At 44.2% G+C, this 13,398-nt stretch overlaps 1 protein-coding gene across 5 annotated transcripts in view; it reads right to left on the minus strand.

The window, feature by feature from the left end:
- Positions 1-13,398, minus strand: part of RUNDC3B (RUN domain containing 3B) — a 145,555-nt gene that overhangs the window by 93,997 nt on the left and 38,160 nt on the right. For all 5 annotated transcript variants that reach the window (XM_037890751.2, XM_043541260.1, XM_037890754.2 and 2 more), the window contains exon 3: positions 9,076-9,209. In XM_037890751.2, the coding sequence (XP_037746679.1) occupies positions 9,076-9,209 (134 nt within the window). The remainder of the gene's footprint in view (positions 1-9,075; positions 9,210-13,398) is intronic.

Below are 13,398 nucleotides of genomic sequence, written 5' to 3' on the forward strand. Positions count from 1 at the left end.
ATTTAGCCTGGTAAGTATACCCAATAGAAGGTTTACTACTATTCAAGAGGACATCTTGTACCTCCTTTAAACAGCTCTCCTCCTGAGGTGTTAACCATGGAACATCCAGGCTGTTAACTGAAGAGCCTCCTGGTTGGGACTGAAGAAGTGACCACGGTCCTGAGATATCAGGTCTGTGTCCGATGAAAGCGTCAAAGGAACCTCGGCTGAGAGGCTCAGCAAAGAGGAAAACCAATGCTGGTGAGGCCACACCAGCACTATCAGCACATGGTCCTGCTTGATTTAACACTCTGGGTAGGAGTGACAGTCAAAATGACAGACTGGACTTCTACATAGAGTGCTTCCACAGACATGCACAGGCTGAAATCGTGAACAAACAGCATCACTTGGCCCATAACCTCAGCTGCACAGAACACAATGCCATCCACAGCCTCAAACAACTCTGATGTTATAATCAAAAGGGCTGACAAAGGAGGTGCTGTAGTCATCAAGAACAGGTCGGATTATGAACAGGAGGCTGTCAGACAACTCTCCAACACCACATTCTACAGGCCACTATCCTCCAATCCCACTGAGGGGTACCAAAAAACTACGGCATCTGCTCAAGAAACTCCCTGCTACAGCACGGGAACAAATCTACACAGACACACCCCTAGAGCCCTGACCAAGGGTATTCTGTCTGCTACCCAAGATCCATAAACCTGGAAATCCTGGAAGCCCAGACATTGGCACTCTTACAGCAAGATTATCTGGCTAATTGGACTCTGTCCTCAGACCGTACGCTACCAGCGCTCCTAGCTATCTTCAAGACACCACCGACTTCTTGAGGAAACTACAATGCATTGGAGATCTTCCATGGTGGCCAAGATGGTGTTTTCAGGATGTAGAAGCTCTTTACACCAATATTCCACACGAGGATGGACTACAAGTTATCAGGAACAGTATCCCTGATGAGGCCATGGCACATCTGATGGCTGTGTTTTGTGACTTTGTCCTCACCCACAATCATTTCAGACTTGGGGACAACTTACACCTTCCAGTCAATGGCACTGCTCTGGATACCTGCATGGCCCCACAATATGCCAACATTTTAATGGCTGACTTAGAAAAGGAAGTTACTCATCTTGTGCAGTAACGATGGTTCTTCGAGGTGTGTCCCCCTGTGGGTGCTCCACTTTAGGTGTCTGTGTGCCCCTGCACCTCTAATCGGAAATTTTTGGTAGCAGAGTCCCATTGAGCCTGCCCATGTGCTCTCCCTCCCTCGTGGTCTGCCTCGAGGCTATATAGCACTGCACGGGCGAACTCCACTCACTTCCTTCTCTACCACAGAGCCCAAAAGAGAACTCCGAAGTAGAGGGGAGGAGGGCGGGTTGTGGAACACCGATAGGGACACACATCTCGAAGAACCATTGTTACTGCACAAGGCGAGTAACTTCCTCTTCTTCTTCAAGTAGTGTCCCTATGGGTGCTCCACTTTAGGTGACTCCGGAGCAGTACCCACCACTGGAGGCTGGGGCTTCGGCGCAAAGTCTTTTACTACAGAGAGTACTGGGGAATCGAAGATGGTGTCAGCGGCCAAATCTTCAGTGATCGCATGTTCTGCGAAAGTATGGACAGAGGCCCCAAACATTGCTCTATAGATTGGGGAGATAGGGGTATCCCTATGGAACGTGATTGAGGTAGGAACCGATCTCATGGAGTGCGTATGGATGGGAGCAAATTGCGCCCCTGCTAAGTGGTTAATGCAACTAGAGACTCTTTTTGGATAGTCTTTAAGGAGATTTCACAGCTTTTGAATCTTTCTGTGGATGAAAGGAAGAGTTTAGGGGATTTCCTGAAGTCCTTAGTCCTGTCCAAGTAGGATGCTCATGTCCTTCTAATATCTAGCATATGCACAATTGTCTCCCAGTTGTCACAATGTGGTTTTGGGAAAAAACAGGGAGATGGATCTGTTGATGCATATGGAAAGTGCAGAAAAAGTAGGGAGAAACTTGGGATATGACCTTAGAGGTGTTTGTTTTGTTTGTTTTTTTTAAAGATAAAGGCCATGAATGATGGGTGTGCCATCAGGGCCGCTATTTCTCCTATGTGCCTAGCAATTAGAAATGCTGTCGTCATGGACAGGTGTAAGAGAGAACAAGTTGCCCTGGACTCAGAGGCAGGTCTAGTCCAATCCCAGAACTAGATTAAAGTCCCAGGCTGGAGCGGGTGGTGTCACATGGGGGAAGAGAGTCCCAATGCCCTTAAAGAATCTACGCATTAGTGGTTGAGCAAACTCCAAGTGGGAAGCCATTTTCATCATGAGATGTACCTTAAGGGAACTGAGTGAGAGTTTAAAATGTAGTGCAAAATCAAAGGGAGGAAAGATGAGGTCGGGTCTGTCCCTCTGGAATGGTACAAACTTGGAGTCGTTTCCATTTTGTAGATAGATATGTGGAGTGATCAACTTGTGGTTGTGTTGCAACATGTGTTTCAGCTTGTCAGAGCATTCTGCTTCTAAGCCTTGGAACAAAGAAAGATCAAAGCCTGGAGGCGGAGGACCCATGGGTTGGGGTGAAGGGTCAGCCCACTGTTTTGAAAGAGCGGGGGAGGAATGGGCTGACGTCAGAGGAACAGGAGGGCAGATTGACCCTCTTGACTATGACAATTCTGGCTCCCTTACCTGACGCAGATGGCAATCACAGTAACTCTCGCTTTGTTTTGTTGAATTTTCAATAGAATCTTGGATAGGGTAGGAAACTGGGAAAAGACATACAAGTGGGCCCTGTCCGCTGGGAAGATGAGGGCAACTGCCAGTGAATGTTTCCCCAAGCCGGCCCTGGAGCAGTAACAAGGACCTTTCTTGTTCTGATAAGTAGCGAAGAGATCCATAGGCCGGGTTCCCCAAAGGGTGGCTATATCTTGAAGCACCTTTGAATTCAGCATACACTCACTGTCATGAGAAAATTCCAACTGAGACTGACTGGTTATCCTGTTTGTATCCCTTGTAGACAGATAGCTGAGATGAGCACATTGTGATGGGTGCATCAGTTCCAAAGTTTGAATGCTGTCTTGCAGAGGGAAGGAGATCTGGCAGCTCCTTGGCAGTTTATACAAAACATACAGGTCACATTAAGTCCATCATAACCTTTGTGTGGTGTTTTTGATGAAAGGCAGAGTTTGTGCACAGGCACTCCTGACAGCCCTTAGCCCCAAAAGAGTGATATGGAAGGTCATTTCTGTGGAAGGCCATTTGTCCTGAACTTTGTTGTTGTGTAGGTGAGCTCCCCAGCATATTAGGGAGACGTGTCCCAGGGTGGTGAATGTGGGTAGTGAGAGGAGCGCTCACTTGTACTGCATCAGGTTGGTGCTGATCAAGTCCAGTCACTGTACCGGGGTTAGTATGCCACTACAATGAAGTGAATCTTGGAGAATACCCAGTGTGAAACAGTCTGTACCTATAATGATCCTGCCCCAAAAGGAAGCAGTACGAAATCTCCTGTACAATGGCTGTATTGAGAAATGGAAGTAGGCACCCTGTAGGTTCAGGGCTAGAAATCAGTCTTTCCTCTAGAGCTGGTCCTAACTGCTGAGAAGTAAGGTAAGGTGACTTCTGAGTGGCGTGACAGCTGTATAGATGGCAGCTGATGCTGTAAGGTTTCATTGTTCAGGCCCCCGACCAGCTCAAAGTGCTTATAAGAGGCAGTTTGAGAGGTCATGGACTGGGGTGCAGACTGTTCTCACATTTGAGCCCTGGGCCTCTTACACTGTGGCTCATAACAGCACAGAGATGGTGAGTATTGAGAAGATTGTGATCTGTGGTGTGGTTGAGAGGTATATCTTCTCTTCTGTTCCACAGTGTAGATTCCTAAGGAGTGTAGTGCAGTCTGAGAATCCTTCAGGATGTGGAGAGAAATATCTGTTTTCTCCTCAAAGAGTTTGGCCCTTCAAATTGGAAGTCTGTAGCTCTTTGAGCAATCTAGAGAGGTGTAGCGAACAAACAAACCAAAAAACCACAACCCACCTCAGTACCACTATCATGGAAACTGGGCGGGCAGCTGTAACAGCTACATCCAGTGGTGTCTCTAGGACCGGTCTGGCTACTAACTGACCTTCTCTAAGAATGGTCTGAATCTGTTCTTTTTGTGTTTCCAGTAATGTTTCAGAAACATCCTGGGTTTCCCAAGATTAACACAATTGTTTTGGCCATGACAGTTTGGTAATTTATGACTCTAAACAGTAAAGTTGTCGATGAATACGCCATCTTGAGAAGCCTGATTATATGGAGTTGACTTGGCATTATGTTGCTTGCTTCATGCATTAACCACATCCACTATGATGGAGTTGGGTTGCGGATGTTGAAAACAAAGTCTGCCTCTTTGGGTAGAGATGTAGGGTTCTTTTTGTTTACAGTCTGTTGCTGGTTGGTGCCAGATGGTTTTGGTAGGATCTAGAATCAGCTCATTAATTGGGAGGACAGTTCTAGATATGCAGAATTTCCACCAACTTGTGATGTGTATCTCCCACCTCTTGTAAGGGAATCTGCAGCTCATCTGCCACCCTCTTGGTAAGATTCAGAAAGTTCTTAAATCTTCACCTAGTGATGAGGTGTGGGCAGCACAGTCTCATCTAGGAGAGATGAGGAGAAGTGTGCTGAAGAGGTAGCTTCCTCTTCAGGTTTTTTTTTTTTCCTTCCCCCTTCTTTCCTGTTCTGAAAAAGCTTTCTCCTGCCCTGGCTCAAGTGCTTTCCTGCCCTGGCTCAGGTGCCAGGCTGTAGCAAACCATCTCGTGGACTCTCCCTGAGAGACACCGGAGACGGTGGAGCTGTGTGTGTATATACCCAAAGAGTTACAATATGGCCTTGGGAGGGAGAGGCAGGAAGCCAGGCACGGGCGGGTGGCGTGATGGAATTGGGGATGACCCTTGTAGTGTGGTGGGAGGGAATGATCTCCTCCTGGCCAGTGTCATGTTCGTCAGTGGGTAAAGGTGCCGCTGACTGGGGTATTGGCAGTATACAGCCCAGTGCTAAGAGCGATTCTGGTTGCCGGGATGTGCTCGGATACCGGGGTCCTGGTACCAAGTAATGGGGATTGTGGTTCTTCCCCAATCATCAGGTCTCCAGGGTGTCAGAGCTCATGTGGTATCATGGGTTCATTTGGTACCTCAGAAGAGGGTCCGTGGTACATTGTCAGTACCGATAGTTGGGCAGAGCACTCCCTAAATGAAAGTTTTGCCCAGTACTAAAAGTTTGTTGGTGCCACTTTTTTTTTTTTTTTTTTTTTTTTTTTTTTAAGAGACGGTATGGTAATTGTCTCTCCCTGGGTACTGAGGCCACAGGCCTCCAGAGTATCAGAGCACCTGTGTTACCATGGGCTCATCCAGAACCCCAGAGGAGTGTCTGTAGTCGGTATCAATGGTTGGGAAGGTGCAGAACACTTCCTAGATGGGAGTTTTGTTGCATCTGACACCAAAGGCTTTCTCTATGCCACTTTTTTAGAGATGGTATGGTAACCGTCCCCTCTCCTTAGGGGATGGTACCATTGCCTCAGAGCAGGAAGGTGGAAGCCTCTGGTGTGTGGGTGCCGAAGCAGAGCTCACAGCAGGACTTCTCTGTGTCGCTCTTTTAGAGATGGTACAGTAACTGTCCCCTCTCGGTGCACTAGTTGCCCAGAGTAGAGCTCAGAGCAGCACAGAGCTTACAGAAGCCCCTTGTCGGTGCAGAGAGCAGAGCTCAGAGCAGGGCAGAGCTCACAGCAGGAAGCCCCTTCTCAGGTTTCAGCTTCCAGAGCTTCCCTGTGGAACAGTGCTGCAGCTGAGCTCACAGCAGGAGGTTCCTCCTCTGCTGGCATTATCCTACCAAGTTTCAGAGTAACAGCCGTGTTAGTCTGTATTTGCAAAAAGAAAAGGAGTACTTGTGGCACCTTAGAGACTAACCAATTTATTTGAGCATAAGCTTTCGTGAGCTACAGCTCACTTCATCGGATGCATGAAGTGAGCTGTAGCTCACGAAAGCTTATGCTCAAATAAATTGGTTAGTCTCTAAGGTGCCACAAGTACTCCTTTTCTTTTTGTCCTACCAAGGTGGCCGCTCTGGGGAGTCCCACTCGCTGGCCAGCTACTCAGGGGTCGGTACCGAGATGGCCACACTGGGGAACACCCCTCTGGCTGGCCAGTTGCTCGGAGGAGCCTTTCCAGGGGGAGTCTGCTGGTGGCTTTTTTCCCTCTCTCTCCACCCCTCTTCACCACTCAACCCCTTTTGAAGTGAAGAATCCGGGGATGATCCGGGGTCAACACCCACCGGAGTCCCCTGCAGACTGAAGTGCGGGATGATCCAGGGTCAACACCCACCGGAGTCCCCTGCAGACTGAAGTGTTTATAGGGAGGAATTTTTACTTCCACTCCCAGCTCCTGTGAGCCTGCAGTTTTCAGTGTGGCAGGTAAAGCACTTCTGTGAGGGTCTCCCAGGCACAGTGAGTGTCTGGCCATTACAGGAACTGACTCCTGGCAGGAGAGGCACCGCTTGGAGCAGAGAGAGCCAGGCAAGCCCCTGGGCAGGGGGTTGTCATCCTCTGGCAGGGAGGAATATGTAGAAGAAGAACAGCGTCTTTCTTTTCCTTTTCTTTTTTTTTTTTTTTGGTAATTGAAAAAGAAACTAATTATGAGTCTACTAGATGCCTGGGGGGAGGGGGGAATGCCCCCAGACAGGGAAGGAAAGTGAAGTTCTTTTCCTTTTTCTCTTTTCCTTTTAAGCCAAAGGAATAAAATAAAATAAAACAAAACTAGCCTGAGTACTTTTAAGGAGAACAAAGGTAACAAAACAACTACTACTTATGTTAATGACACAAATAAGGAAGGGACAACTGGTCAGAGGCCAAAGGCAGTAGAGAAGGAAGTGAGGGGGGTTCGCCCATGCAGTGCTAAATAGCCTCCAGGCAGACCATGAGGGAGGGAGAGCACATGCATGGGCTCAACGGGACACTGCTGCCAAAAGTCTCCCATTAGAGGTGCAGACACCTAAAGTGGAGCACCCATAGGGACACTACTCGAAGAAGAACAACGCTTCCTCAGTCCCCTAGCACCCTTCCTCTACTTATGCTATATTGATGACATCTTCATCATATGGACCCACAGGAAGAAGGCCCTTGAAGAATTCCACCTGGATTTCAACAATTTCCACCCCACCATCAACATCAGCCTAGACCAGTCCACACAAGAGGTCCACTTCCTGGACACTACAGTGCAAATAAGTGATGGTCACATAAACACCACCCTATACTGCAGGGGCCGGCAACTTTTCAGAAGCGGTGTGCCGAGTCTTCATTTATTCACTCAAATTTAAGGTTTCACGTGCCAGTAATACATTAACATTTTTAGAAGGTCTCTTTCTATAAGTCTGTAATATATAACTAAACTATTATTATATGTAAAGTAAATAAGGTTTTTTAAATGTTTAAGAAGCTTCATTTCAAATTAAAGTAAAATGCAGAGCACCCCGGACCAGTGACCAGGACCCGGGCAGCGTGAGTGCCACTGAAAATCAGCTCACGTGCCACCTTTGGCATGCGTGCCATAGATGCCTACCCCTGACTTATCCTATATCCCTTTGTTAATAAACTTGTTCTATTTTTCCTTCAAACCAACTCAGTTGTGCTTGAAGGGAAGGGTTCATTACCGCAATTAAGTTACTAAGCTGTAATGCCCTAACTCTTTAAAACAGCAGCGAATATCTTCAGTGAATGCAAAGTAATAGGGTCTGTACATTGTAGAGAGACAACTCTGAGGTGCTTTCGGCTGGAGTTCATTGACTGTTACCCGCAAGACTAAGACTGGTAGAGTCTCAAGAAGTTTGCTGGTTCAGAAGACACCCTGGGGTGGCTGGGAGCTGACACACAGTGTCTAATCTCCAACAAAGCTCACTCTTGCTGTGGCAGAGAGATAACACAGTGGCCCACTCTCCTAAGGCACTTTCAAGTTAGATATTATTTTCTCCACTTTCTAGAAAAGTGGTTTTTATACAGAAATTAACTTTAATAGAAATGTTGGCTTCTGGTCAATTGGGGAGAAAACATTATCAAACTTTGCAGACAACTTTCCCGACAAAGAAATGTCCCCATATGACACAGAGGAAGAAGGATTTGTATAGACAAATTACCCCCAGAGGAATGTGTTTTGATCTCCGAAACAGGACCTGCAACCTCAGCATGTAGCATGATAATAGAAAATTTCTTTAAGATATTGTTTCAATAGTATGCCAGTCAGGTTAAAAATTATCTTATTTATATATAAAAATTGAAAAGAAGAGATTTTTATGCACATAGAGTGGACAAGTCCAGAGAGTATTGGGATTCACTTCATAACCAAACTTCCCAAAAATTATTAGTGTATTTAATACCTCTGGTAATCCTCCTGGGGCTTCCTAGAGGAAACTGTCACAAAGAAATGAAGAATTAATCTCTCATCTGCTAGTAGCCACTAGATAACTGATAGCCTTTCACTTGAAAAAGAAAAATAGCCCAAATTGAGAAGAATGGTTTCAAAATAAATGGGAGGATGTTATTGAAAAATTAAAAAAAGAGGACAAAGATACTTTGATATTTGGGTACCATATATTCAGGACTCAGACAAAGTACATTAACATGCAGGAAAAAAACAGCACACTTCTTTTTCTAAAAAATATTAATATTTGATAGACATGCTGATTTGATAAATATGAGTAGAGTCAGTAGTTTCACTCAAAAAACACCAGAAACAATATATTTTGGATGGTGTGAACAGGCTCAACCTGTTATATGATAAACACTCTGTTAAATAGAAAGATTTGATGAGATTTATATTCCTACATTATTTTTCTCTAAACAAAAAAAAAGCTCACTATTGTAATGATTATCATTCTGTTTCTGCTATTTACATGGCAAGGATTTGTAAAACTTCCCAAATAAATAGATAGTTAAAAAACAAAACAAAAACAAAAATCTTTGAAGGATTTTACAGGATAAACTTAGCCAGTTATATTTTCCTGTTGGGAACAAAAATAAAGATTAACATGTACATACAATAAATGGTAATTTGCAGCCACCTTGACATTTTATTTCTTACCTTTGCTCTAGAAGAACTGACATTCTCCATATTCTCAATGCTGCAGATGCAATTGTGTGAAACCTTACGGCAAGCTACTCGGATATAGTCCCAGAAGCTACGAGGGCTTTCATAGCCAAACCAGGTGATCTGACCTTAATCAGAAGGCAGAAGACACAAAAATATAGGTAAAGAATATGGATTGTTAGAAACGAGGACACATACCCAACATTTTAGATACATCTCAAGCTCTGTTACCACTGTTAGTGCACTGGTACAGCTGCACCAGAGGAACTGCACCAATACAAGTCCCTAGTGTAGATGTGTTGCACTTGCACAAAAAGTGACTTGCACTGGTGCAGCTTACCTTGCTTTGAAACCAGTGCGTAGATAAAGATTTAGTTTTGTCTTTTTTTTTTTTTTAAACTATCATATTGCAATAGCGCCCAGAGCTCTAAACTGTAATTAGGATCCCAGTGTACTTCACAAACTCAAAGGCAGGGTCCAAAAAGAGCTAAAAATTCAAGGGCAGGTAGCAACGACGGGTTTTGTTTTTTTTTTTTTACTAGACAGGGCCATATACACTTCATGAATAAAAAGAAGCAAAGACAGAGCGAGAACCTGTACAGTAAAGCTATGCTTTACAACAATTTTAAATTTATTCCCATTTGTTCTAGAAAACCATTGCTCCTATGCCAGCAGTTCCCAAACTGTGGGTAGTGACCCCACCATCAGATGGGATTGCAATGATCCGTACTATGCAAAGGACACCATTTTGGTATGTACACCGTTATCTTGCACATACAGTGAGTGAGAGATCATGATGCCTGGAGGATACAGGCATCAAGCAGCATAACAGCATAACCTCACATGCACCATATGTACAGGGTCCTGTGTGTGTAGGAAGCCATTTTATAGAGAAAAATGGCATCCTCCATGCAGCGTGACCTCTCACGTACAGTGCGTGCAAGGTCACGCGGTGCAAAGGATGCCATGTTGCTCTTCAAAATGGCAACTTGTATGAGTCTGAGGTCACAGCAGAAAAGTCTTCATTAAAATGGGGTCGTGCTGGCAAAAACTTGGGAACTCCACTCCTATGCCAACCAGTAGCAGATTTTGGGGCCCTGACAGTTGGTTTTCCACTGGAGGAGCAATCACTGATGTGAAGTCTAAGTATTTTCTTATTGCAACTTGTTTTACTTGCAGTATATAAACACACCAATCCTTGAATACTGGTGGTAAAAAAGCATGTAGCAAATTCCCTCTTTCAGAAATCTTAGCCAAAAAAACACCCTTGCATGGTTCGTCCAATTGATTAGTGTGATTAAGGCAAAGGGCAAACTCTCCTGCTGTTTGCAATAGCTCCCCCAAAACAAACACATACAGCATTTCTTCCAAGACTGAATAGTGCTTGTGTAACACTGACAGACCCTGGTCGTCGGCAGGTGGGATCGAAGTCAGCATCTCTGGAGCTTAGTGCATGAGCCTCTACCGCATGAGCAAAATGCCAACTGGCTGTTTGCTCTACAGCCTTAGTGTGACACACACACACACACAATACCACATGCTGGAGGTGTGTGGGTTACACTTGCATGAAAAGAATTTTTTTTTAAACTATGTGTAATGTGCCATCTGATTACTAATCATAAGGATAGATATGCAGTTTCTCTATACAAAGCACAAATCTAGATAAAAAATAAAAAACCTAGAAATTAAAACTTAAGAAATAAAAGATCTTTGCTTCTCTTTTCCCTTTAAAATATAATCTCTTTAAAAAGTTAAAACCACAAATATCAGTCTTACGTGTTTTTCCCACCTCATATGCCTAAAATGCCAGAGTGAGTGAAATCAGGTGGCAAAATGAAACCATCATACCTACAAATGCAACTGACCATTTACATCAGCTGAGGATCTGTCCAGGTCTAGAAAACTCAAGCCTGATTTCCAGAGCGCATTTGCTATTTGACTTGCCACTTCACCTCCTGACCTTGCCACATGAATTCATACAGGAAGTTGAAAATGTGAAGAAAGACTTATTAAAAATAAAATAAAATAAATAAATAGGGAGAACCAAGTATAAGTATAAACAAAAGATTCCCTATTGTTATTTTTAGATTTTTTTTCCTGACTGTCAAAGTTTACTTCCATTCTCCGATTTTCCCCATTTAAAAAAAATAACTAAATAAAAGACTTTGTGAGCAAATAAAATATTTACCAACCAGTCAATACAACATCAGGACAATCAGAACCAAGCTCTACCCAAAGTACCCAGCCAGGTCCAGGACAATGGATTAGCAAAACTGTATGATTTTCATGTGTGAAAGTCCGAGCAATTTAAAAATTCTATTTTGGGGGTGGGGGGCCTGTTTGGTGTTCTCTAACATAATTTAAATGAAAATCCAGGATTATAACGGGAATGCAGGGTATTAGTTACCAAGTGTTTATAACTTAATTTTCATGTGTTTAGGAAATGCTGAATAGTTATTGTGACTTTTTTCTGTATTATAGTTTAAATAAATTACCAAGACAATTGAAACTGATCAAGCAAGCTTTCACAGTCAAAAAGCTGCACTTTAGGCTTCACTTTTCAAATAGAGAAGTTACGTCTTTTACTTACAATTGACAAATACAAAATATTTTGATGCCCTAGAATTACTAACTGACATTACTGTCATGGTCTCTGCATCTGCAAAAAAACCCAAACAATTTACATACAATTTATGGCTATCTGGCCCAGCCTGCAACATCCTCAAAGACGATTAGTATAGCAAAGTCTGGATGAGCTATTACCAGCAGTGATCACTCCCTTACAGTGTGTATGATAACACCCATTTTTTCATGTTGTGTGTACATAAATCTCCTCACTGTATTTTCCACTGAATGCATCCGATGAAGTGAGCTGTAGCTCACGAAAGCTTATGCTCAAATAAATTGGTTAGTCTCTAAGGTGCCACTAGTACTCCTTTTCTTTTAACATACTTTATGTATGGGAAGTGCTTTCATGAAACTGTAGTCACCTTTGAACAAAAAGATTATTTCAGAAATAGTGCAAATTAAAACTAAGTCAATAGAAGTGTGCAATTTTGCTAACATAAAAAACAACAGAAGCTCAAGAACAGCGGAGCACAATCTTAATTAAGAGTCCAATCGCCAAGTGCACATACACATTGCAGAAGCAACGTTCACAGTCATGTGTAGATGTGCTGTCTTCTTGGTCACTTTGCCTTGCGGGCTGGCCACAGGACTTTTGGAATGCCATGGGAGAACGGTTTGGGGTGGGCTGAAGGGTTCAAAATAGGCCTCCTAAAACTTGCTGTTCTTGGTGCCCTGTGCTCAGCTAACAAACAGGAGCAGCAAACAGGGGAGTCTTGCCACGGAGTTCTCTAGGTGAAGGAGAAATAACTACGTAACCCTTAGGGTGAGTGTGTTGTCTGTTAGTTGGTTTGTAGTTGTGAACTTGTTTGCTTGCTGTGCGCCTGCTTGGTTGAAGTTTATAGCGTGGTCTGTTTGGGGCGCTGTGTGCTGAGCCTAGCAGCCTGGTAGGCAAGGCTGAGAGCTTCCTAATTAGCCTATTACTACCCTTTAAACCCTAATCCCTTTAGGATCCTTGACAAGGGGGCAAGGCTAACTTGGGGAGAACAGGGATTTTAAAAGCCAGCTCATAAGCAACCAGAGAAGCTAGCGAACAGAAGCAGCAAGCAGGAGAGCATGGGAGCCAGACCCACCTAATGAAAATTCTCTAAAATGTTAGGCCAATAACTCTCCCACCACCATCACCCACAAAAACTAAACACACACAACAACAAACCTCACACAAACACCAAACAAAAATAAACCCCTTCAAGAGTAAAATAATGCAGGCAGAAGTCGAGCGGCAGAGTGGGGGCTATCCACTTTATTACACTGAATGCAGCACGTATGATTACCTGCCTTGCGGGCTGGTGGCATGTGTGTGCACTCAATGCAAGCAGATCGTGGCCCTCAGAGATGGAGTACAAGCTCTTCAGACCACAGGAGCTGAATTGGAGGAGCTAAAGGAGACAGAGGTACACAGACAAGACTTTCCAGGACACAGTAAAGCCGTCCCTCCCACCATCTAAGAACCTCTGTGCTGCTGAGGAGGATAAAAATTTCAGAGAACGAGATCATCAAGCTGGAGTGGAGAGAAATGATCCCATAGTTGGGACCCTCCTTCCAGATGATGTCATGATATCCTCTCACACTTAGGATACTCCTCCAGGGCAAGTGACCCCTGTTATTAGGAAGAGACCGGTAATAGTAGCGGGGGAGTCGATTATTAGAAATATAGATGGTTGTGTTGGTGATGACCAGGAGAACCACACG

Source organism: Chelonia mydas, chromosome 2 (assembly GCF_015237465.2).
Source record: "Chelonia mydas isolate rCheMyd1 chromosome 2, rCheMyd1.pri.v2, whole genome shotgun sequence".
NCBI classification, from domain to species: domain Eukaryota; kingdom Metazoa; phylum Chordata; order Testudines; family Cheloniidae; genus Chelonia; species Chelonia mydas.